This window comes from Eubalaena glacialis, chromosome 18 (genome assembly GCF_028564815.1).
Source record: "Eubalaena glacialis isolate mEubGla1 chromosome 18, mEubGla1.1.hap2.+ XY, whole genome shotgun sequence".
NCBI classification, from domain to species: domain Eukaryota; kingdom Metazoa; phylum Chordata; class Mammalia; order Artiodactyla; family Balaenidae; genus Eubalaena; species Eubalaena glacialis.
Genome location: NC_083733.1, coordinates 57,060,445 through 57,082,039, shown reverse-complemented (window position 1 = coordinate 57,082,039; position 21,595 = coordinate 57,060,445). Strand labels below are relative to the sequence as shown.

Genomic DNA, 21,595 nt, shown 5'->3' with positions numbered 1-21,595 from the left:
TCCGGCTTCCGGCGGCGAGGACGGTGCTTCCGGGGCGGGCAGCCGGGCCGAAGGAGGAGGGTCTGACAATTGGCGCCGCCGGGTGGGAGGGCGGGCGGCGCGAGTGGGCGCGGGCCCAGAGGGCCAGGTGAGGCGCGGGCCGTGGGTGGTGGGACTGAGTTGGATGAGGTGGGGATGAATGGCGCCCGGGGTTCCGGACTCAGTTCTGGCGCCGCTGTGCGGCTCGGCTCTTGACAAGCTACTTCTTTCTCTGAACCTCAGTTTCCTTCTCTGTAGAATGGGGATCAGAATCTGGCTATGGCATCCTCTTTATAGGTTGGAGTGAGAAGTCAGCTCGTGCATGTCGGAGCCCCTAGCTCAGCGCCTGGCACACTGCTCACTTGGTTGCTATACTGTTATTGTTTGTATTGTTGATGATGTTTGTACTTGGTGTGGAAGATCTGGGTGTGGGAGCGTGGAATTGGGAGCCAGCAGATTTCAGTTCAAGTCCTAGCTACACTTTGTGGTAGTGGACCTGTGCCTTCACCTTTCTGAACCTCGTTTTCCTCGTCTATACAACGAAGGCTAATAGCCCCAATATCATAGAGTCATTGTGAGGATGCTGATGAAATGTGCGTGTAAACTCCTTAGCATAGGACCTTACAGTATAGAGCAGGAGCTCAATAGATTGGGACTATAATAAAAATGATTCTGAGAGTCATTGGTGTAGATGGGACTTGCAAGGAAGTAGAGAGGAGAAAGGAAGCCCAGAGACGGCGATAGGAAAAACTTGGAATCTGGAGCTGGGCGAATCGACATCTTGCCACTTACTATTTGATAAATTTTGCCAAATCCCTTAGTATTACGTTTTCCTTTTTCTTTAAAACTGATGCATTTTCCTCCAGTCAGTTCATTTGAGAAAGAAAATTTGTATTGCTTTCTTAATGGAATACTAGCATTGCTGGCCGTGAGAAGAAGGAAAACTTAACCTGAACTCCAGTGGAAGCAGAACGGTCTATTAAACTGTAGACAGAAACTGAAAGAATTGAAAAGGGAATAACTTGTACTATTGTGGTTCTATGTTGTCAGATCCCATGGACCCTGTTAAGTTATACTCTGTTCTCAGCTCACACTTTGCATATGACTGACATCAGCTCAGTGACTGTCCTACCCTTTTCCTGACTCACTTAAGATTTATTTAATGCACATGTACAAAACCTGCTGAACATTGTTCTAAGGGCTTGGCGTTTATAAACTCTTTTAACCCTGCTAAGCACTTTAAGAATAGATATGCTTATCCTTCTTTCTCTTTTTAATTGAAGTATAGTTGATGTACAATAACTCCTATCATTCTTATTTTATAGTTGAAGGCAGTGAGATCCAGAAAGGTTAAGTCACTTGCCCCAGAGTCAGGGTTAGGAAGTGGTAAAATCGAGATTTGGAGCCAAGCCTTCTAAGGGCTTAGGATGGGGAGTCTGGTGCATGGTGATTACTTGAATTTTGGGAGCTGTCATTTTTCTATTATTGTTAATGTTATATAATCTTCACTGTTCAGAAAGTCAGTGCTGGAGATGGGCTTTTAATGGTGGAGAGAGGACATTGAGTCCAGCAGGGAATTCTGCAGTTATAGTGGGAGGATACCAGTACTTAGAGCTTCCTAGTAAGTGTTAACTGAAACTTTGCAAAGACAGACCACAGTGCCTCGCTCATAGTAATCCCTTGACCAGTGTTGATCATAGCCACTGACTGACTTGGGTTCAAACCCTGGCCCTGTAGTTACTTGCTGTGTGACCTCGGACCTGCCACTCTAATCTGTAACTTGGAGATCATTTTTACTTTTTACCGCAGGTGGTTGTGAGGAGTCACTGAGATGTGAACATATTCAGTGCCTGGCACGTAAACATTCAGCAGGAGCTACTGCATGGGCATTGGAATCAGGGAGAACTTGTTTTTGAATCCTAGTAAAGTGCGTGCTAGATGTGGCACTTGGCAAATGACTGCACCACAATGAGTCGGTTTTTTCATTGATTAAAATGGGGCTAATTATAGTCCTCACTCATGAGGAGGTTGTGAGGCATCAGCGTGATGCCTGGCATTGGTCCTGGTGCATAGTTAGTGCTTGGTATGTGAAATGCTGTTGTTCTGTCTGACTTAACTGAAGCCTCTCCATGCCTTGCTCTTTGAGAGATGTTGGTTGTATTGTCTTTGTCCAGTGGTAAAATCCCGAAGGGAAAAGGGATCTTAGGAGCCAAGTACAGGGTGAAGTGATGTCCGTGGTCATGTTCATCATCCTACTTGGGAGTAGAGGAGAGAGCCTCACATCTGGGGACTTTGGGAAGGCTTCACAAAGCAGGTGGCAGCCAAGCAGAGTGATGGAGAGCTTGCCAGGAGGACAGGAGGAGCAAACATTCCAGGCACAGGTGACATTCTGTGTGAAGAGTGGGTGGTGGGCAAAGCACTTGGGTGTTAGAGGGAAAGCTGGGGTGGGAGGCCGGGGGAATAAGAAGAACCGGCACTTCTAGAGTAGGTACTTAGTATACACCAGGCACTCTTGAGCGCTTTGTACATAGAAACTCATCTAGCCCCACGGCAGTCCTCTAAGGCAAGTAATGTTTGTACCATCCCGGTTTACAGATGGGGACACTGAAGCCCGACTGGTGAAGTCACTTGCCAAGGTCACACAGCTAGTAAGTGGTAGAGCCAGATTTGAATCCTGCAAGTCTGGTTCCAGAGTCCTTACTCTTGTACCATCTCTGTGATACCATCAAAATGGGGGGGGGGCGGGAACGGGCAGATTGTACGTGATGGTAAACAGAAAGGTGCTGGACAGTGGGCCTTCTGCACCCTGTAGAGGAGGCGGAGGAGGGGTGGCTGAAAAGGATCAGAACTGGGGGCTGGAGTGGGTAGAGGGGAGCAGCGTGAGGGGAGAGGGCAGGGACTGAGAAGAGGAGGCGGGCCAGGTGGGAAGTTTGGGCCAGGGCAGCATGGGACAGGTGGTCCTGGAGTCAGGTAGTAGCGAAGCATCAGGTGAGGAAATGATTTCTGTTAGTTCTCTTTCAACACTGCTGTTCATGTGCAGGAGGAAGTCTCCGTTGGGGCTAATATGTCTTTAACACCTTTCTGGCACCTGCTGATCTTACTCAAGCGAAAACTGGTTTTCCATTTCTGCTCTGGGACCCCCTCCTGACTGGTGCCCCACCGCTCTGCCCTGGCCGCTCTCACTTGCCTCCTTGCTCCCTCCCCTGTTCCTGTTGCCCCACGGACATGCCAGATGGGCTCCTGGCTCAGGGCACTGGACTTGCTGTACCTTCTCCTGGAACACTCTTCCTCTGTAAAACTGCATGGCTCACTCCTCCACCTCCTTCAGGTCTCTAAATGTCACTTTAGAGAGCTCTTCTCTGACCACCCATTTAGAATTGCAAGCCCTCCCTTCCCGGGCCCTCTGTGTTTTCTTCATAACGCTAAAGGCTTTCTGACACGTGATATTGTCAACTGGTTTGCTTGTTTACTCTCTGTCTCCCTGTTTCCCATGTCCCCACCTAGATGCCAAGCTCTGGAGTTTGTTTGTTTGTTTTTTGCTGCGCCTTGCGGTATGTGGGATCTTAGTTCCCCGACCAGGGATCGAACCTGTGCCCCCTGCAGTGGAAGCGTGGAGTCTTAACCACTGGACCACCGGGGAAGTCCTCAAGCTCTGGTTTTTGTTAACCTCAGTATTCCTGGCTCCTAGAACAGTGCCTCACACACAGTAGGTTCTCAGGAAAGAGTTTTTGAATGGGTGAATGAATGTGTATTTATGGTTAAGGTCTTGGGCAGGGGGTGTCTTTTTTTCTGTCCCTCTCTTATTCCAGCCAGAAACTTGTGAGGTGTGTGGGAATGGAGATGTGGACATTTGCTGCCCCTGGGCCTTATCCGAGGCAGGAGTGATAGTTGTGGTGACAGCTCTGCCCCAGGCTGACTTCCTGCCAGCTGCTCCAGGCTATTCCTGGGCTGTGAGCCCCCAGCCCAGGAACTCTCCTCTGGCAGGCGGACAGGCAGCGAGAGAGGGACGGACACTTAGCCGGCGGCGACTCATGGGTGCTCTCCCCTTGTTCTCTCTTGCAGGCTCCAGGGAGCAGAGTGAAGGCGAGGGAGACAATGGTCTCTGTAACTATGGGTGAGTCTTCTCTCTGGGGCCCCCTCTCCCCTCTGCCCTTTCTGAGGTGTGACCTTGGTGGGGGGAGCAGGCTGGGGGAGGGAAGGCTGGTCACTGGCAGGAACAGCTGTGCTCCGGGGAACGTGGAGGGAGGGCCAGGGCCTGCTCAGGGCCTATCCACCTCCGCTCTGTATCTTGGCCTGCTGACAACGTATTTTGGCCATAAAGAACTTGGGTCCTGAAGTCCAGCAGATTTCTCATATGACCTCTCAGAGCCTCGATTTTCTCACCTGTAAAATGGAGATAGTAACATCCTGGGATGTTGTAAGGATTAGGAGGTTATTGCATGTAAAATCTTGGGCATAGTTCTCAGCAAATGTTAGCTGTTATTATTCTCATGAGCTTTATCACCACATTCTCTTCGAACTCTGTACTTGGGGATTGCCAAAGCACAGAGATTATTAGCTGGTAGCTTTTAAATTTTTGGAGATTTGTATGTATAGAAAAGTACATAAAACATATTTGTGTGGTCATAAGAGCAATTAAAAAGCAAACATCTGAGTGCATCCTTTATGATTCTATTTATATAAAGCACAGAAGCAGGCAAAATCAATCTATGCTGCTAGAAAGTGTTGATTGCCTTTGCGAGGCAGGGAGAAGTGACTGCCTAGGGAATGTGAGGCGGGGGATGCTTCTGGAATGTTGGAAATGTTTTATTTCTTGATCTGGGTACTGGTTACATGGGTATGTTGGTTTATGAAAATGTATCGACTTGTGTGTACTTTTGTGGGTGAAAACGATAGTTCAATAAAAAGGTTTTAAAAAAGCACCCCCCCCCAACCACCGTCCAGGTCAAGAACTAGAATATTGCCTGTCCCCCTGAGGGCTCCAACCCGATCACACACCCCCTCCCTCCTCCAGATGGAATAAACCACTGTCTTGTCTTTGTGATAATCTCTCCTTACCTTTCTTATAGTTGTACCACTAATGAAAACGTTCCTATAGACTTGGTTTTGAACTTACGTGAATGCAGTCATGCCATGAGTTCTTCTGCATCTGGCTTCTGTTGCTCCGCGCCGTGTCTGAGACTCATCTCTGGTGCTGTGTGTAGTTGCAATTCTTTGCTCTGCACTGCTCCGTAGTATTTACTGTGTGAGCAGCCACCATTTGTTTGTCGATGCTATTGTCAGTGGATGTTGCATTGTTTCTGGGTTGCAGACAAGCTGCGGTGAATCTTCTAGTGCACGTCTCCTGGTGCGTACAGCAAGCCACACCTCTGAGTCCAAGACACACATGGTGGCCCATATTAATATTTCTGAAATGGGGGTGCGTCTTACAGCTGGCGCTTGTGATCATTTAATTGGCAGCATAATTTCCTCCTTAGTAGGATGCGAAATGATGGTGAGGGCCAGACAGGAGGACTTCTGCAGTTCCTTGACGTTGCTTCAGGCAGCTAGCTACCCCCAACCTATGTGGTGTTTTTCCTCCCCTTAATAACAGCTTAATTGAGAGGCAGTTCACATTTCATACAATTCACTGAAGCGTACGATTCAATGGTCTTTATATTCTGTGTTCGCAGACTTATGCAACCGTCACCGCAATCAATTTCAAAATATTTTCATCACTCCCCCCAAAACCCGAATACCCGTTAGCAATCACTCCCCCCTCCCCCCTGCTCTCCCACCCAGTCCCTGGCAACCACTAATCTACTTTCTGTCCCTACAGATCTCTACAGCTTTACCTCTTCTGGACATTTCACATAAATGGAACTATTGTGTGGTAGTTTTTGATACTTAGACAAAGGTGCCTGCTTTTGGCTAAGGGAACCCAGGGCCCCATGCCTGGACAGGTGGATAGTGCCTGTGAAAAGCAGAAAAAGGTCCCCCTTTCCTCTGGGCTGGTAGAGGATGTCCTGAGGGCATGAGCTCCTCACTTGCCTCAGGCCCAGGGAGACTGGCCTGTGGCTGGGTGGGCAGGGGCCTCTTCGGGAGGGGATGCACCTGAACCCCCTACCCGCCACCCATGCAGTGTCTCATCCAGAGTGTGTCTCTTTCCCTGCTCTGAGCCTCAGTTGTCTTATCAGCAAAATGGGCATAGTAACACCAAATTTCTTCTTATCTAAAATAGCATGGATTGTTGGATGTACTGTTATGTACCCTGAGAAAGATTAAAAAAAAAATGTTGCCAATTAAATTGTGGCACACCATCAACTGTGAGGTAAATCCTAGTTTCAGAGATATTAAAATGTGAAAAAAAAGTTCTCCTTGGAACCCATGATCTTCTCTAACACCTGGCCTGAGAGGTCAGGGTCAGTTTGAAGGTCACACCCAAGAGGCCAAGAAAGAACTTTGGAAGCAATAAAGCTACGTGGATGGGGTCTGCCTGGTCTTGGCTCCATGTGTAGCAGTGGCATCACCATCACCATTATCCCCTTCATCATCATCATCATGGCTGCAATGGTTTGAGGACATCCTCTGGGCCACGTGCCATTTAGAGCCCTTTTTGTGGACTTTCTCTTTAGTCTGCACAATGATCAAGGACGTCAGTGCTGTAATCACTAGAATGTCAGCTCCATGAGGAGAGGGACTCTGTCTTGTGCCCTGCGGTATCCCCAGTGCCTAGAGGAGGACCTGGTGTGTGCCACGTGCTCAGTACATACTTGTTGAATGTATTACCCCAGAGGGCACCGAAGCACCAAGCGTTACCTTGCCCAGAGTCCCTCAGCCGGGAGATGGCAGAGTCAGGATTTGAACCCATGCTCCAAACAAAGCCTATGCTTTGGCCTCACTCTGAGGCCGGGCTGCTTCTGTGTTTGTGTGTGTGTGTAGAGGGGGGTTGCTTCTGACAGCCAGGGGTCAGCTCTGCAACCCTTCTTTCCATCCACCTATGAATCCTGTCACCCTCTGGGCCCGCACCTGCTGATGGGGACCTGGGTGGAGAACCCAGAGTCCTGGCTCCCCCAAACCAGTCATTGGCCAAGCATGGGGGGGGGTGATTGCTGCGGGTCACGCTCCAGAGCAGGGTAGAGCTGCAAGGAGAAGGGCAGTATGGAAGCACAGGGGCTCGGGGAGTCTGCTTCTTGTTAGCAGGGTGGCCTGGGACGAGTCCCCCGACCTCTCCCTGCCTCAGTTTCCTCACTGGCAAAATGGGGGCGTCAGTGCTGCTTAACTCACAGGGCTGTCAGGCCGGCTTAGTTCCATCGTATATGCAGAGCTCTGAGGCCCAGGGCCTGGCATTTGATAAGCATTTAATGTGTGGGAGCTGCTGCTGCTCTTCTCTAAGGAGAGTGATGTGAATAATGAGTCTTGTCCACGCCCCCTCCCCCCAGCCACTTCCGAGTGGATCCAGTTCTTTAAGGAAGCCGGCATTCCTCCGGGACCTGCTGTCAATTACGCAGTGATGTTTGTGGATAATAGGTAAGGCTGCCCAGGGGACAGGGCTGAACTTGGGGAAAGGAGGGGAGTCAGGGGCTGGCTGGCCCACCCACCCTGGCCCACTGGTGGCCTCCCTGCTGACCCTCCCCTGCAGGATCCAGAAGAGCATGCTGCTGGATCTCAACAAGGAAATCATGAATGAGCTGGGCGTGACTGTGGTGGGCGACATCATTGCCATCCTCAAGCATGCCAAGGTGGTGCACCGCCAGGTGGGTGCTCCGCTCGACCCCTCTGTCCCTGGATTTAGGGTGGGGTAGAGGGGCAGTGGCAGAGCCGACTGGAGGCTTGGAAGTAAAGGTAGGCAGACTGGATTCCAAGGCTGGTTCCACTGTTTGCTGTGTGACATCGGGCATGTTGCCTAACCTCTCTGAACCTTACTTTCTCCACCTGTAGGATATACGTAGGCAAACCAGTTTCGCAGGAGGGTAGTGAGTACTAAGTTACATAAAGCCCTAGGACAGTGTAAACAGCAGGCCTCAGTAGGGGCTCGCTACAGGTATTATTATTACTAGTTCTCATCTTCCTCATGATAGTTATCCTTACCAGGACTCTTTCTCTGTCCCCAGAACAGGAGCTTTCTATGTGGGACCCAGTTGGTGGCTTGGCCAACAACATGGTGGTTTCATTCTTGGCCCTTCTGCTTACAGTGACCTTGGACTAGTGATTTCACCTCCCCGAGTCTCTGAAACAGGCTTTTCACACAGCCCTGCTGCATGGGGTCGCTGTGGCCATCTACCAGAGAGTATATGTGGCCCCAAGTGCCAGGCCTGGAGTGAAGGGCTTGTTTAGTTATGATAGTTAGCACTTACCAAGCACTTGCCGTGGCCTGTCAGGCCCTGTCTTCATCCTCTACGCATATGAGCTCACTTACTCCTCCCTCCACTTGACTGAGAAGGAAGCTTGCTTCAGAGCTGCGCTCTCCAGCACTGCACTTTACCGAGTGATGGCTGCTGGGGATATTCTCGTCAATTTTAGTAGCTCCCTCCATCCCAGGGACAGGCCTTCGTCTGTCCACCATCCAGGACAAGACCCCGCAGTGAGGGCTTTCTCAAGCCAGGGATGTTAGCTGAGTTATCACGGAGGTCACTGAGCAAAATGATTTCTTTAAACTTTTAAATTTGAGACCAATTTTAGATTTATAGAAAAGTTCCAACAGTAGTACAGAAAGTTTCTGTACTTCCTTCACCCAGCTTCCCTTAATGTTAACATCTTCCATAGCCATGGTCCATTTGTCAAAACTAAGAAATGGACATTAGTAGTATGCTATTGTTAACTAAATTATAGACTATTTGAATTTCATTAGTTTTTCCACTAATGTCCTTTTTCTGTTCCAGGATACGACATGGCATTTACTTCTCACGTCTCCTTAGTCTCTTTTGATTTGGGACAGTTTCCTAGTCTTCCCAGGTTTTTGATGACCTTCACAGTTTTGGAGAGTACTGGTCAGGTGTTCTGTAGCATGTCCCTCAGTTTGGGTTTGTCTGATGCTTCATTATGATTAGGAGGGAAATGTTTTGAAACCTCTAACAGCTCAGGCTCTGATCCCCCGAGTTTTGCTCAGATATCTGGGTTCCCTCTTCCGCCAGCTCATGCCCCTGTCCCCATGGTAACCGGGCACCTGTTTTCTTTACAGGACATGTGCAAAGCTGCCACTGAGTCGGTGCCCTGCAGCCCCAGCCCCCTTCCAGGCGAGATTCGCCGAGGCGCCTCTAGCGGTGAGTCCCATGTGTTCAGGCCTCCTTTCCTTCATTCTTACACTCCGGCAGTGAAGGGGACACACCTGGAGTTTGCAGAGGTGGAAGCAAAGCCATCCGAGGCTCTCGTCTCTTAGGTAGTGAGTGGCTGTATATACAATGGATTTTCGTCTGTGGTCGTTCCATTTCTACACAGCCATTGCGAACACCGAGTCAGTGAATACTGAATCACTTCTTCCAGGGGAATACGGGGTCACCACATTTTCATCATCTAACCAATACACAACCTTATTTATGTGTGTTTCTGTTCCAAGACACCTTATTTAATATATGGTGTTGATTCATAAACATTGAACTCACAGCCCACAGCACTAAAACTCATGCCTGAACGAAGCTTATTGAACGCACGTATTTTTTCTGTAAGGCACATCCCAGCCTTCTTGAACTTGGGACACTAGACAGCACCTTATCACCATGCTTGGGGGCCATTTTAAACAGCAAAATCACTAACAAAAAGCACAAAGATGTGAAAATAGCACTAAGGAGACCGTAAATAGACTGTGGCACTAAATAGACTTGTTTACTAAGTGAGAGCTGCAACAGGAAGGCAGAGCGTCGCCTTGGTTGACCTCAGTTGGGAACGTGTGTTGGGTGACTCAAGTTTTTTGCCTCTCTGTGCGTGTCTGTGAATGACCACAGAGCACCACGAGTGTTGGTTTTGAGGTTACGTATAAATTTGTGAACAGGCGAATTTACAAAATGGAATCTGAATGGTAAGAATCAACTGTATTTATACTTTTGTTTTTTTCAGCAGTGTGACACTTAGAAAATTTAACATACGTATTAATTAGCTTTCGCTGCTTAACAAGCCACCACAAAACTGGCTTAAACACAGACTCTTTTAAAAAAAATTTTATTGCAATATAGTTGATTTACAATGTTGTGTTAGTTTCAGGTATACAGCAAAGTGATTCAGTTATACACACACACACACACACACACACACACACATACTCACACACATATATATATCTTAGTTCCCTGACCAGGGATCGAACCCGTGCCCCCTGCAGTGGAACGAAAGCTTGGAGTCCTAACCACTGGACCGCCAGGGAATTCCCTATATATATATATTTTTTCCAGATTCTTTTCCATTATAGGTTATTATAAAATAGTGAATATAGTTCCCTGTGTTACATAGTAGGTCCTTGTTGGTTATCTACTCCATATATAGTAGTGTGTATATTTGAATCCCAAACTCCTAAATTATCCACCCCCCCTTTCCCCTTTGGTAACTATAAGTTTGTTTTCTCTGTCTGTGAGTCTATTTCTGTTTTGTAAATAAGTTCATTTGTATCATTTTTTTAAGTCTGTCTGATTTACTTCACTTAGTATGATAATCTCTAGGTCCATCCATGTTGCTGAAAACACAGACTTATATTTCTCATGATTCTGTGACTTGGCTGGTCACTTCTGCTCTGGGCCAGCTCAACTGATCTCAGTGGTCACTTGGCAGCTCCTAGATCTCTTGATCTAGGATGGCCTCCCTCACACATCTGATGGTTGGCTTGGTGTCATCTGGGCCAAAAGAGATGACTTGGCCCCATGTCTCTCATTATTCAGCAGGCTAGCCCAGGCTCATCTACACTGTGGTGATTGTAGGGTTCCCAAAAGCAGCATAAGAAGGCAGGACCCAATGTGCAAAGCACCTCTTAAGTCTCTGCTTGTATAACATTTGCTTCTGTCCCATTGGCCAAAGCCAGTCACATGGCTAAGCCCAGCATCAGTGTGGTCAGGGCCCACCCAAAGGCATGGACGAAGGGAGGTTGAACAAATTGGGTTCGTTTCTGCAATGGTCTCCCTCAACTGACATACAGAAAAGGGTTCCGATGACAAAGGGGCAGCTGAATGACTTTTCACAAATGGAGCACGCACGTAGCCTGCAGCATCCAAATCCAGAAACAGAAAAGATGACTGGCATCACTCACCCCCTCTCAAGGGTTTCCACTGCCCTGATTTCTAACAGCTTAGGTTAGTTTTGCCAGTCTTTCAAATCTATATAAGTGTAATCAGGTAGTAGGTACTTTTTATGCCATTCTGAGTATCTTAAATAGTTTAAAATAAGTTTAAAAAATTAAAATAAAAATACTGATGGAGAAAATAGGCAGTTAGAAGAGTAGGGGAAACAGGCACAGATGGAAGAGGGTGGAGAAGAGTACCCCAAAACATTCCGGTCACTTGTGTACACTTTGTAATATTGAACACGTGTGTCTGCACTGGGAGGAACAAAGAACAGTTCTTTGTACTCTGGCATCTGACTGCAGCTCAGCTTCAGTCGCTCACAGACAGAGCTGTTTTCCCTCCACCCAGGTGATGCTTACCTGGCGTGATAGAACATCATATCCCTTTTAAGCAAGACCTTGCCCTCTGTGGCCATTGCAAGAGGCAGGCCCTCTCAACTGCTGATGTTTTGTAGCAGAAAATCCCGATCGTGTTGCATTTGGCCTGTCAGAGTGCTGTGAGCGGAGGCTCTGGGCGCAGATTCCACACAGCCACTCATCAGAAAGCCACCCCTGGGAATTCCCTGGCGGTCCAATGGTTAGGACTCGGCGATTTCACTGCTGGGGCCCGGGCGAGGCCAAAAAAAAAAGAAAGAAAGCCACCCCTATCGGGCTGAAGAAATGTCTTGGGAAGATCACGGGAGGGTGTATGCCAAATCATCAACAGCAGTGAGCAGGCCTGAAAACCGACCATCTCTTCCTGGGTGATGGGGAGGGAGAAGGTCTCGTTGGGAAGGGCCAATCCCCGGACTTCTGGGTGCCAGCAGTGCTCCAGTTCCTGACCTGGGTGGTGGGTATATGGGAATCGGTGTTAAACGATCTGTGTAGGTTTGATGTATTTTTCTGTATGCTGTAGTTATAATTTAAAAAATAACCAAGCAATATGGAATTATAATCAGGTGTTGAGGGTCATTATGGGGGACTTCAGGAGGCTTTGAGAGACAGCACATGGCAGAAAGAGAGAAGGCTTTTTTGGGGGTAGGTAGGACAAAATACCAAAGTCTGAAAGCCATTGTGGGGCGGGGGTTGGTGCTGGGCCTGCTGAGCAAGTGGTAGTAGCGTGAAGGTTCCCCCTCTCCCCTCCCTGCAGGGCTTCCCCAAGAGCTCAGCAAACCCGCACCCTGAAGCTAGCAGCAGCTGGAGACACAATCCGTCTCCTCCCCCCGCTGGAGTTGGCCCTCCAGTCTGCTCGCTGTAGCCCACCTTGCACCCTGGGACATCCCTTCTCCTGCTCCACAGAATACAGGGGTGCCAGAGACTGCTCCCCACCCCTCTTTTCTTGCCCCAGCCCAACTGGAGCCAGACCCACATTGCCCAGGGCCCTGGCTGAGTGACCCCACTCCCCGAGTCCCAGTTTCTTCATCTATAAAATTGGTTTACAGTGGAGCCTGTCTAGTAGGGGTGTTGGGAGGCTCGGTGACCATGTTCATCTTTTCAGTAGATGTTTATTGAAGACCTGTGAAGTGCCAGAAACTGTGGTTGGCACTGGGGATACAGCGATAAACAGACAGTGTCTCCTCGTGGGCCTTGCAGTCTTGTGGGAGAGTCTACCAGTAAACAAACAAATGTAATTTTAATGTCAAGCAGTAGTAAGGGCAGGGAAGTATTCTCTGAGGAGATGCCGTCTGAGAGGAGACCTGAATGCAGAGACAGAGCAAGCCATTGCTACTGGGGGAGCTGCACGCCAGACCTATGAACAGCAAGTGCCCTGAGCGGGCATGTACTTGCTGAGGGAGGAAGATCCTGGAGGCCAGCGTGGTGGAGGGAGAGGGGAGGGAAGAGCTCAGTGCAGGGCTGGGTAACTGATAGGTGAAGTGTGCTAGGAACCCATCTGGTCTGGGGCCTCAGGAAAGGCCCCCAGGGCAGGGAGGGGCGGGCTGGTTCCTGGGAAGACAGGCCCACCCCAAGCATGCTCGTCTTGACAGTGCAACCACAGGGTGCCTCTGGCTGCCCTTTCCCCGTGGGGTCCCAAGGTTGCCTTCCCCATCCTGACCCCCTTCCCAGGGCCCCGCCCCACTGGACTCTCCTCTTTCCTCCTGGCAGCCGCCTCCCGGATGATCACCAACAGCCTGAACCGAGACTCCCCACCCGGCACTCCCCCCAGGCGGCCGGACACCAGCACCTCCAAGATCTCTGTCACCGTGTCCAACAAGATGGCAGCAAAGAGTGCCAAGGCCGCTGGTGAGGGGACTTGGGCAGGTGGTGGGAGGAGCTGGAGGCGAATGTGGGTTGGCAGACGGTATTTTGGGGGACATGTTCCCAACGTTGCAGGGTGCTTTGGAGGCCACAAGGTGTCCAGAGTGTTCAGACTTGGTCAGATCACTGCACCTCTGTGGGCTTCACTGTAGAGGGGGGCTGGTGGCACCCTCCCCAGAGGATGGTTGGAAGCACTTGAGATGGTGTCTTTAAGCGTCGTGGGTGCACCGCAGTTCTCACGCGGTGGCTGTTTCAGTCTTTTTGTACTTTTTACTTTATTGTGGTAAGAGCACTTAACGTGAGCACTACCCTCTTCGCAAAATTTTAAGTGTACAGTACAGTGTTGTTGACTATGGGTGGTTCAGTCTTTTTTAACAGATGGTCACTGAGCCCCGCAGTGGTGCCCGGCCCTGTGCTTGATGCCTGGGGTCAAAGGTAAAGAAGCTACCTTTCCTCTTAGCGGCCAGAGGGATCCTTTAAAACCTTCAATCTGATCCTTTCACACCCTTGTCTAGAACTCTCCAGGGCTTCCCATTGTTCCACTAATAAAGTCGTCTTCCCCCATGGCCTTACTGGGCCCTGCGACACGTGGATTCACTTCTCGCTTGCTGCCTCGGTTCCCCTCCAGGCTCCTTCCCGTCGTGGGGCCTTTGCCCTGATGTTCCCTTCTCCTGGACCTTCTTCCTCCACAGACTTTTCCATGCTTGGCCGCTGTTCCTCTTCCAGGTCTCAGCTGGTAAGCTGGGAATGGGACTCTGGCCTTTGGGCTTCCAGGCCCTCCTTCTGTCCGTCACGCCCTCCTGCCTTTGTTGGACCCATCCCCACAGCAGTGATCTTGGCCCAAGAGGAAACTGAGGCCCAGGGTGGCGGCTTGGCTGTTCCGGCCCCCAGCCCCATCAGCCCCGTCCACCTCCATCACACGTGCTCCCTTTCGGCCACGCTTGTCTGCGAGTGCCTCATCCTCCTTCTGATCTTTCGATTTGTGTGCCATGAGCAAGAAAGTTAAAATTCATTTCTAAAGTATTGAAAAGATGGGGAGCCTGGGAGGGACTGGCTCTCTTCCCCTCAACACATTTGAGGAGAGTCTTTCTTTTAAATTGAGGTGTAATTTACTTATGCATGATGCACAAATTGTAAGTATATACCTTGATTAATTTTTAAAAAGTGATTACACCTGTGAAAGCACCACCTAGATGGCTTTTCCACCACCCAGCAGTTTCCCCATCTGAGGGGATTCTGGCTGGGCTGGGAGGTGAGCCTGCTGGGGGACAGAGGGACAGAGCCACAGAGAGCCTGGGAGGCCTGCCACAGCCTTCTGCGACCCCACTGTGCCCAGACCCCTGAGTTTCCCGGTGGTTCAGCCAGTGGCCTTGGGGGTGGCTGGGAGGATAAGGGATTCCAGTCACGCGAACGCATGGCGATAAAGGGCACGTGTGTGCCCCTACCCCAGGAGAACATTCCATCCCAGAAGATGCTCACCACCCCCTCCTCCCCCAGCAGCCCTGGCCCGCCGGGAGGAGGAGAGCTTGACTGGTCCCACCAAGCGGCGCCGGGTCACGGCCGAGATGGAGGGGAAGTACATTATCAACATGCCCAAAGGCACCACCCCCCGGACCCGGAAGATCCTGGAGCAGCAGCAGGCAGCGAAAGGTACTGGCCCCGGTGGGGAGTCGGGGGCACAGGCTGTGTTTCCCTTTTGCTGCATCTTGCAGGGTTGGTCACGTCCTACAGGCATTGGCCCAGAAGCAGGCTCTGATGGGGTCCAGGGGGCCTTGGACCAAGGGGATAGTGATGGTGACCATAGTAGAGGGGGACGCATCACTGCCTCTGTCCTCTTGTCCTGCAGTTAGCGTAGCAGGGCTCCTCGGTGCCTCAGTGGCACCTCTTCCCCGAGGGACCATGGCACGGATTCAGTGCTAGCCTGCCTGTCAAGTGAGTGACCTTGCCTGGCTGAGGGCAGGTGCCCAAAACAGTAGGAACCGTCGTGATGAGCCAGAGGTGTCTGGTTGAGATTCAGTCCATAGCTGGGATTTGTATCTGGTGGTACAGAGATGGTCTTCCTTACAGTGTTCCATTTAGAATATTGTAAACGTTCTCATGGAAAAACATCCAGCGGATGCAGAAGCATGTACAGTAAAAACAAACTCTCTCCCCTCACTCCCATATCCCACACCTATTGTTAACCTTTCCAGACCAACATCTATGAACGTAAATGCATCTGTTTGTACATTTACACATATCTAGGCATTTTTTTCTTTTTAAGCACAAATAGCATTATCCTATATGTATTGTTCTATAACTTTTTTATTGAAGATCTTTTCATCTTCTTCATTCTTTTTAATGGTCGTTTAATATTTTCATAGTACTTCCATATTGTAATCTAGTAAGCATTCGCCTGTTAATGGCTCTTTAGGCTGTTATTTAGGGAGAGCATTACCATTCATCAGATTCTCTGAGAGGCCCATGGCCCAAAAAAGAGGGAAAGGAACCAGAGGGATTAAGAACTCTTCCCGCACATACACTTCATGAATTGGTACTAAGGTGTTAGGACCGGAAGTGTCCATTTTAGTTGATCCTGCCCACATTTGACACTAGCCAGAAGTGTGTGGGTTAAGGTCAGTGTTAACCGACAACAAAGACGTAAAACCTAACTGGGCCCAGTCGGTGCCTGCTTGGACCAGAGCTGCCTGGGGTCTGGGCTGGCTGTGTCGACCCCTCCCTGTCTGCACGGCGCTCAGCCAGGCCTGGGCCCACAGGGGCCGCCCAGCAGGCGCTGGCTCATGGCCTCACTTCCCTCCCAGGTCTCCACAGGACGTCTGTGTTTGATCGCCTTGGCGCCGAGACCAAGGCAGACACGACGACGGGGAATAAAGTGAGTTGGAAATGGGGGAGCCACTGGGGACTCTCAAATTCTTGTCTTCCCTGGGTGTTGTTCCTGGCATTTCCCACATACATCTCACCCTGTCTCACCCACCTTTCCAGGCCCAGTGCCCTTCTCTGCACTGGTGGCTTCCCTGTCCGTCTTCTATCCCAACCTCTCTCCCGATTTCCAGCGCCGGGGGTCTGGCAACTCATGGATGCCGCCCTCGGACCCCTCCCACCACCACGTCCCCAGATTGTCCTCAGCATCTTCCCCCAAAGCAAATCCTCCCCTGGGCCCTGTCTCGGGTGCCCCACCATCCCCACTCCAGGCAGTCTTGAGTCTGATGGGGCCATCTGTCCCCACCTGTCTGCCACCTCTCCCTGCCTGCATAGGGCAGTGGCCTCCTAGCTGGTCTCTGCACAGCTCCTGTGAACCCCTCCAGCCCTTCTCCCACAGCGGCAGCACGTGCTGCCCCCAGGACAGGCCCTCCCCCCTCGCCCTCGGGAAACCCTTCAGAGGCTTTTCACCACACGCTCAGGCGCAGCCCACTCTTCTTCCTCCGCCTGCGGTCCCGCAGGCCTAACCACGGCATGTGCTTGGGAGACGCAGCCTGAGCCCATCGCCTGGCACAAATCCGTCTCTGCCACCGCCTGGCTGCGTGGCCTTGACCGTGTCACCTAAGCCCTTTGTACCTCAGTTTCCTCCTCCGTATAGTACCTCACAGCGTGGTCGTGAGGACTAAGTGAGGTGTAGCTGCGTGGCGCGGGGGCTGTCTGGTGCAGTGGTGAGCATCTTTGTTTTATTTATAAATTTTAAAATTTTTATTTTATTATTTTTGGCTGCGTTGGGTCTTCGTTGCTGCACGCGGGCTTTCTTTAGTTGCGGCGAGCGGGGGCTACTCTTCGTCGCGGTGGGCGGGCTTCTCACTGCGGTGGCTTCTCGTTGCCGAGCATGGGCTCTAGGCGCGCGGGCTTCAGTAGTTGTGGCACAGGGGCTCAGTAGTTGTGACTCGCGGGCTCTAGAGCGCAGGCTCAGTAGCTGTGGCGCACGGGCTTAGTTGCTCTGCGGCATGTGGGATGTTCCCGGACCAGGGCTCGAACCCGTGTCCCCTGCATTGGCAGGCGGATTCCTAACCACTGCGCCACCAGGGAAGCCCTGGTGAGCATCTTTAAATGGCACCTTTGAGTAACTCTGGTGGAGCTCTCCAGCTGCCTTTTCTTCCTTGCTCACCAGGGCTCACCCACTCTGGCTTTTTCTCACTTCCTAAATCTTATCATGAGTGTGATGTTAACACTCAGGATCATGTGGCTTGAAGACGCAGCCATGGAGAGAGCTTTGCACGTAGTGAGCGTGCTGTAAATATGACTCTTATTCCTGTCTTGGGGACTTAGACGGCACTCTTTACTCTCTTAGACGTTGATGCCTTAGAGAAGGCTGTCCTGAACTCCGAGAGGAGATGAGGCCTCCCTGTCCCCTGCTCTCCAGCGCTCCCCTCTCCTCCCAAGAACACTAATTAAGGCTCATGGGATCTCAATTCCCAGGGATTGAACCTGGGCCCTCGGCAGTGAGAGCGCGGAGTCCTAACCACTGAACCTCCAGGGAATTCCCTATCGTAATTAGAGAATTACTTGTGCTACAGCCGATGCTGGGTCTGTTTTCCCCACTGGAGTGTGAGCCCCCTGAGAGCAGGACCAGGCCTGTCCTGGTCACCACTGGGTCCCCAGCACTGCCCAACACAGGGCCAGGTATCGACCGGGACTCAGAGAATGTCTGTGGAGCGAATGACCAAATTTGCCTTTTCTTTCACGTTCACCTGTAGACCTTTGCAAATGGTCTTCCCTTTCGCCTCCCCTTCCCCTCCCTCTTTATCCGACTCACTTCCACTCGGCTTTCAGATCTCATCTCTGATGTCCCTCTCCAGGGAGCCTTCCCTGAACTTCGGGCAGGGAGGGGGCCTCTCCTGGGCTCCTCCAGCCCCCTGGGCTTGCCCTCTCATGACTCTGATCACTGTCTAGTGTGTCACCGATGGGTGTTTTTCCTGCCTGTGAGCCCCATGAGGCAGGCACAGATGAGGCAGCTCTCTGTGAATGCATGTTGAGTGACTGAATGACTCACTTGTCCTGTCTGTCCTCTGACCTCCACAGCCCACAGGAGTCTTCAGCCGCCTGGGGGCCACCCCAGAGATGGACGAGGATCTGGCTTGGGACAGTGACCACGACAGCAGCAGCTCTGTCCTGCAGTATGCCGGCGTCCTGAAGAAGCTAGGCCGGGCCCCAGCCAAAGCCAGTCCCCAGCCCGCACCAACTGTCAAAGCCAAGGCCACCAGCTCGGCGGCAACGGCTGCCGCCCCAACGCTGCGGCGCCTGGCTTTTTCCTCACGACCTGGGCTCGAGAGGAAGCCGGAGTCCCTATCCAAAGTCAGCATCATCCAGAGACTGGGCAAGGCTGCCCTTGTGCCGGAGGCCCAGGACAGCCAGGTCACGAGCACCAAGAGTAAGTCCTCGGCTGAGGTCAAGGTCACCATTAAGAGGACTCTGGTGGGGCCCCGGGGGAGCAGCTCCAGCGAGGGCCTTGGTGCCCAGATGGACCACGCGGGCACTGTGAGCGTGTTCAAAAGACTGGGCCGCAGGACCTTCTAGCCCAAGGGCGGGGCGCAGGCCCCTCTCCAGACTCCAGGCTCCATCAGAGTCTTCAGCGAGGGCGCGCTCACCCCTCCCTGCCGGCTGCTGGATGACACTGCTTGTCTCCCTCAGGCATTCTGCCAGCCTGAGCTCTCTGGGTATTCACTCGGTTTTTCTGAGTCTGAGATGGTCATTGTGGCCCGGCCTTGCCGCTCTGGGACTTTCCCTTCTCTCCCGTCCTCTGTTCTCTCCTCTCTGACCGTGGCCTTGGCAGGACCCACTTTTCTACCTCTCCGAGTGCCAAGTGCCCTTTTCCTGTCCTCCATCCCCCATCCTCCCTCTCAGCAACATCTGCGGCCTCAAACCCCGGCTCCGGGCCTCCCTGTCCCCCAGGGTGGGTGTCGTCTGAAGGGGCTCCCGTATCATACCCCCTCCCCCCCGACTGCCTCACTTCCCTCCCTCCTCTGCCCCCCCCCCCGATGCTTTGACTTCTCTCTCTCCGTCTCTTCACTCTGTTCATTTCTTTTCTGTTTTCTGTCCCTGTGGCAAGGCCCGACTGTCCGCTGCGTCCTGCCTGACCCTCCTGCACCTCCGGCCTCCCAGCGGCCCCCTCGTCGGCGGCGGTGGCGTCGAGCCTGTAGAGACTGTTAGCCGCCGTCACTCCTAGGCTGGAGGGACCTCCCCAGACCCCAGGCTGCAGCTGGGGCACCTGCCTGGGCATCTTTTTCCCTGAAAGTCGGTGGCGGGTGGCGGGTAAGGGGCACTAAGAAGGGAAGCCAGCACCGAGAGAAGAAAACAGCTATTTTAATATATTTTTGTGACTTTCAGACCGTTTCCCTCCCCTCCTTCAGGGCGAGTCGCAGGACTGTTTTTCACATGAAGCACAGTGTGGGCGGGGCACCCACGAAGTGTTGGGCCTCGTCTCTGAGGGTCAAGCTCCCCACATACATAGGTAGGCCATGTTTTTGCTGCAGGCCCTGAGGTGAAGGGAGTCACGGTCATGGTCATCATCTAGTTGGGCCTCCTCCTCCCCTCGGCAACCCGCAGGGCTTCTGTTCCTCTGCCCTCCCCTTCCACAGATTTCCCCTGTTTCTGCCGCTCTGCCTGTGGATGGCTTTCCAGACTGCAGGCTTCATTTGTGTGGGTGCCTTGACCGTTCCCCTACTCACCACTGCATAGCACCCACTCTGTGCCAGGCCTGTTCTAGGAGCTGGGGATCCATCCATGAGCAAGGCAGACAAGTCTCTTCCCGCGTGGCTGACCTCTCTAGCCAGGGAGACAGGCAGTAAAGTAATCAGTAAATCACAATTTGCCATTTGAACCATTTTTAAGTGTACTGTTCAGGGGGTGCCCAAAGACTTGGAAGGGTGACTGCAAGTGACCAGGACCTCTTTAGATGTTTGGGGCAAGAAGGCCTTTCAGAGGAGGTGACCTGTGGGGTGGTCTATGTGCAGTTCAGGAGGAGAGCGTTGAGGCAGAGGAAAACAGCCAGGGCCACAGCTCTGAGGGGGGACAGAGAACACGGAGAGCACCAGCGTGGCTGGCAGGTCAGTGAGGGGCCGGAGGAATTCGGACCTCATCCCAAGAGCGCTGAGGAGTTTGGGAGGGTCTAAAGCAGGCAAGTGATGATCTGAGTTGCCTTTTACGAAGATCGCTTGGGCCACTGTGAGGAGGACAAGTTGCTGGGAGGGCAGGGGCGGAGGCGGGGAGGCAGCGTGGGGAGAGATGGTGGGTGGGGAGGAGGAAGTGGGTGGACCTTGGGTGCGCTTCGGAAGGGGCAGCGGGATTCTCCACACGGGTGGATTGGAAACTGGGGCAAGGGGAGGGGCTGGATCACACCTAGATGGAGGACTTGAGCATCTAGAGGAAGGTGCTGTTGGTGGAGCCGGCTGGGGCGGGAGGGCGCTTAGCTGTCGGGGTTGACTGAGAGGTGAGCAGGCTGCTGGGGCAGCAGCTTGGGGGTGCTCAGAGTACAGCCGTGTTCAAAGCTGAGGGCCTGGTGATACCAGCTGGAAAAGGGTATAGAGAGAGGAGGGGACGCAGAAGGGAGTTGGGGCCCTTTTCCCATGTAGAGAACAGGATCTGATAAGATTACCAAGGAGTGGGCAAGGGATTTGGAGGAGAACTAACTGCAGGTAAAGCTGAGATTAGAATTCATCCATTTTTTTTCTTTCATTGTGGTAAAATATACATAACACAGAATTTACCGTTTGAACCGTTTTTAAGCGAACTGTTCAGTGGCATTAAGTACATTCATATTGTTGTATAACCATCACCATCATCCATCTCCAGACCTGTTTTTGTCTTCGTAAGTGATCATCCACCTATTTTTAGGTTTTTAGTAACGTCATTTGGGGAGGCAACTGTGTGTCAGGCGGTGTCCCAAGCACTGGGCTTGCGGTGTGAGGGGCCGGACTTCAGTATGAGGGGCAGTGGTAGAGTGGTAGAGGGAGGACCCATAGACCCCTCTCCTGGGAAGGGCCCAGGCCAGACCCTCGTGGACCTTCTGGACCTCAGAAGGACGGCAGAGGATGGCAATGTCGAGAAGAATCCAGAGGCCGCCCTTTTGTGTCAGGGCCACAAGGAGGCGCTCACACATATACACAGGTTTCTTGC

The 21,595-nt window shown here is 51.9% G+C and overlaps 1 protein-coding gene across 7 annotated transcripts; it reads left to right on the top strand.

Moving 5' to 3' along the window:
• Positions 1 to 42: 42 nt before the first annotated feature.
• On the top strand, positions 43 to 20,644 carry C18H19orf47 (chromosome 18 C19orf47 homolog). Of its 7 annotated transcripts, XM_061174447.1 has the most exons (12): positions 2,372 to 2,399; positions 2,614 to 2,666; positions 3,523 to 3,724; positions 4,081 to 4,132; positions 7,440 to 7,527; positions 7,640 to 7,754; positions 9,179 to 9,260; positions 13,343 to 13,480; positions 14,993 to 15,145; positions 16,297 to 16,367; positions 18,503 to 18,851; positions 19,831 to 19,867. In XM_061174447.1, exons 4-12 carry the CDS (start codon positions 4,114 to 4,116, stop codon positions 19,857 to 19,859), a joined length of 1,044 nt encoding a protein of 347 aa, XP_061030430.1. In that variant the 5' UTR covers positions 2,372 to 2,399; positions 2,614 to 2,666; positions 3,523 to 3,724; positions 4,081 to 4,113; the 3' UTR covers positions 19,860 to 19,867. The 7 variants fall into 7 exon arrangements, with proteins under 7 accessions (XP_061030433.1, XP_061030428.1, XP_061030432.1 ...); XM_061174446.1 differs by having other exon boundaries at positions 14,996 to 15,145; positions 18,503 to 20,644; XM_061174444.1 differs by having other exon boundaries at positions 18,503 to 20,644.
• Positions 20,645 to 21,595: the final 951 nt, after the last annotated feature.

Excerpts from the sequence above, each read along its gene's own strand:
- C18H19orf47 (XM_061174450.1), top strand. Across the intron at positions 7,528-7,639 it reads GTGATGTTTGTGGATAATAG|GATCCAGAAGAGCATGCTGC; the intron begins GTAAGGCTGCCC and ends CCTCCCCTGCAG. Across the intron at positions 7,755-9,178 it reads CCAAGGTGGTGCACCGCCAG|GACATGTGCAAAGCTGCCAC; the intron begins GTGGGTGCTCCG and ends TTTTCTTTACAG.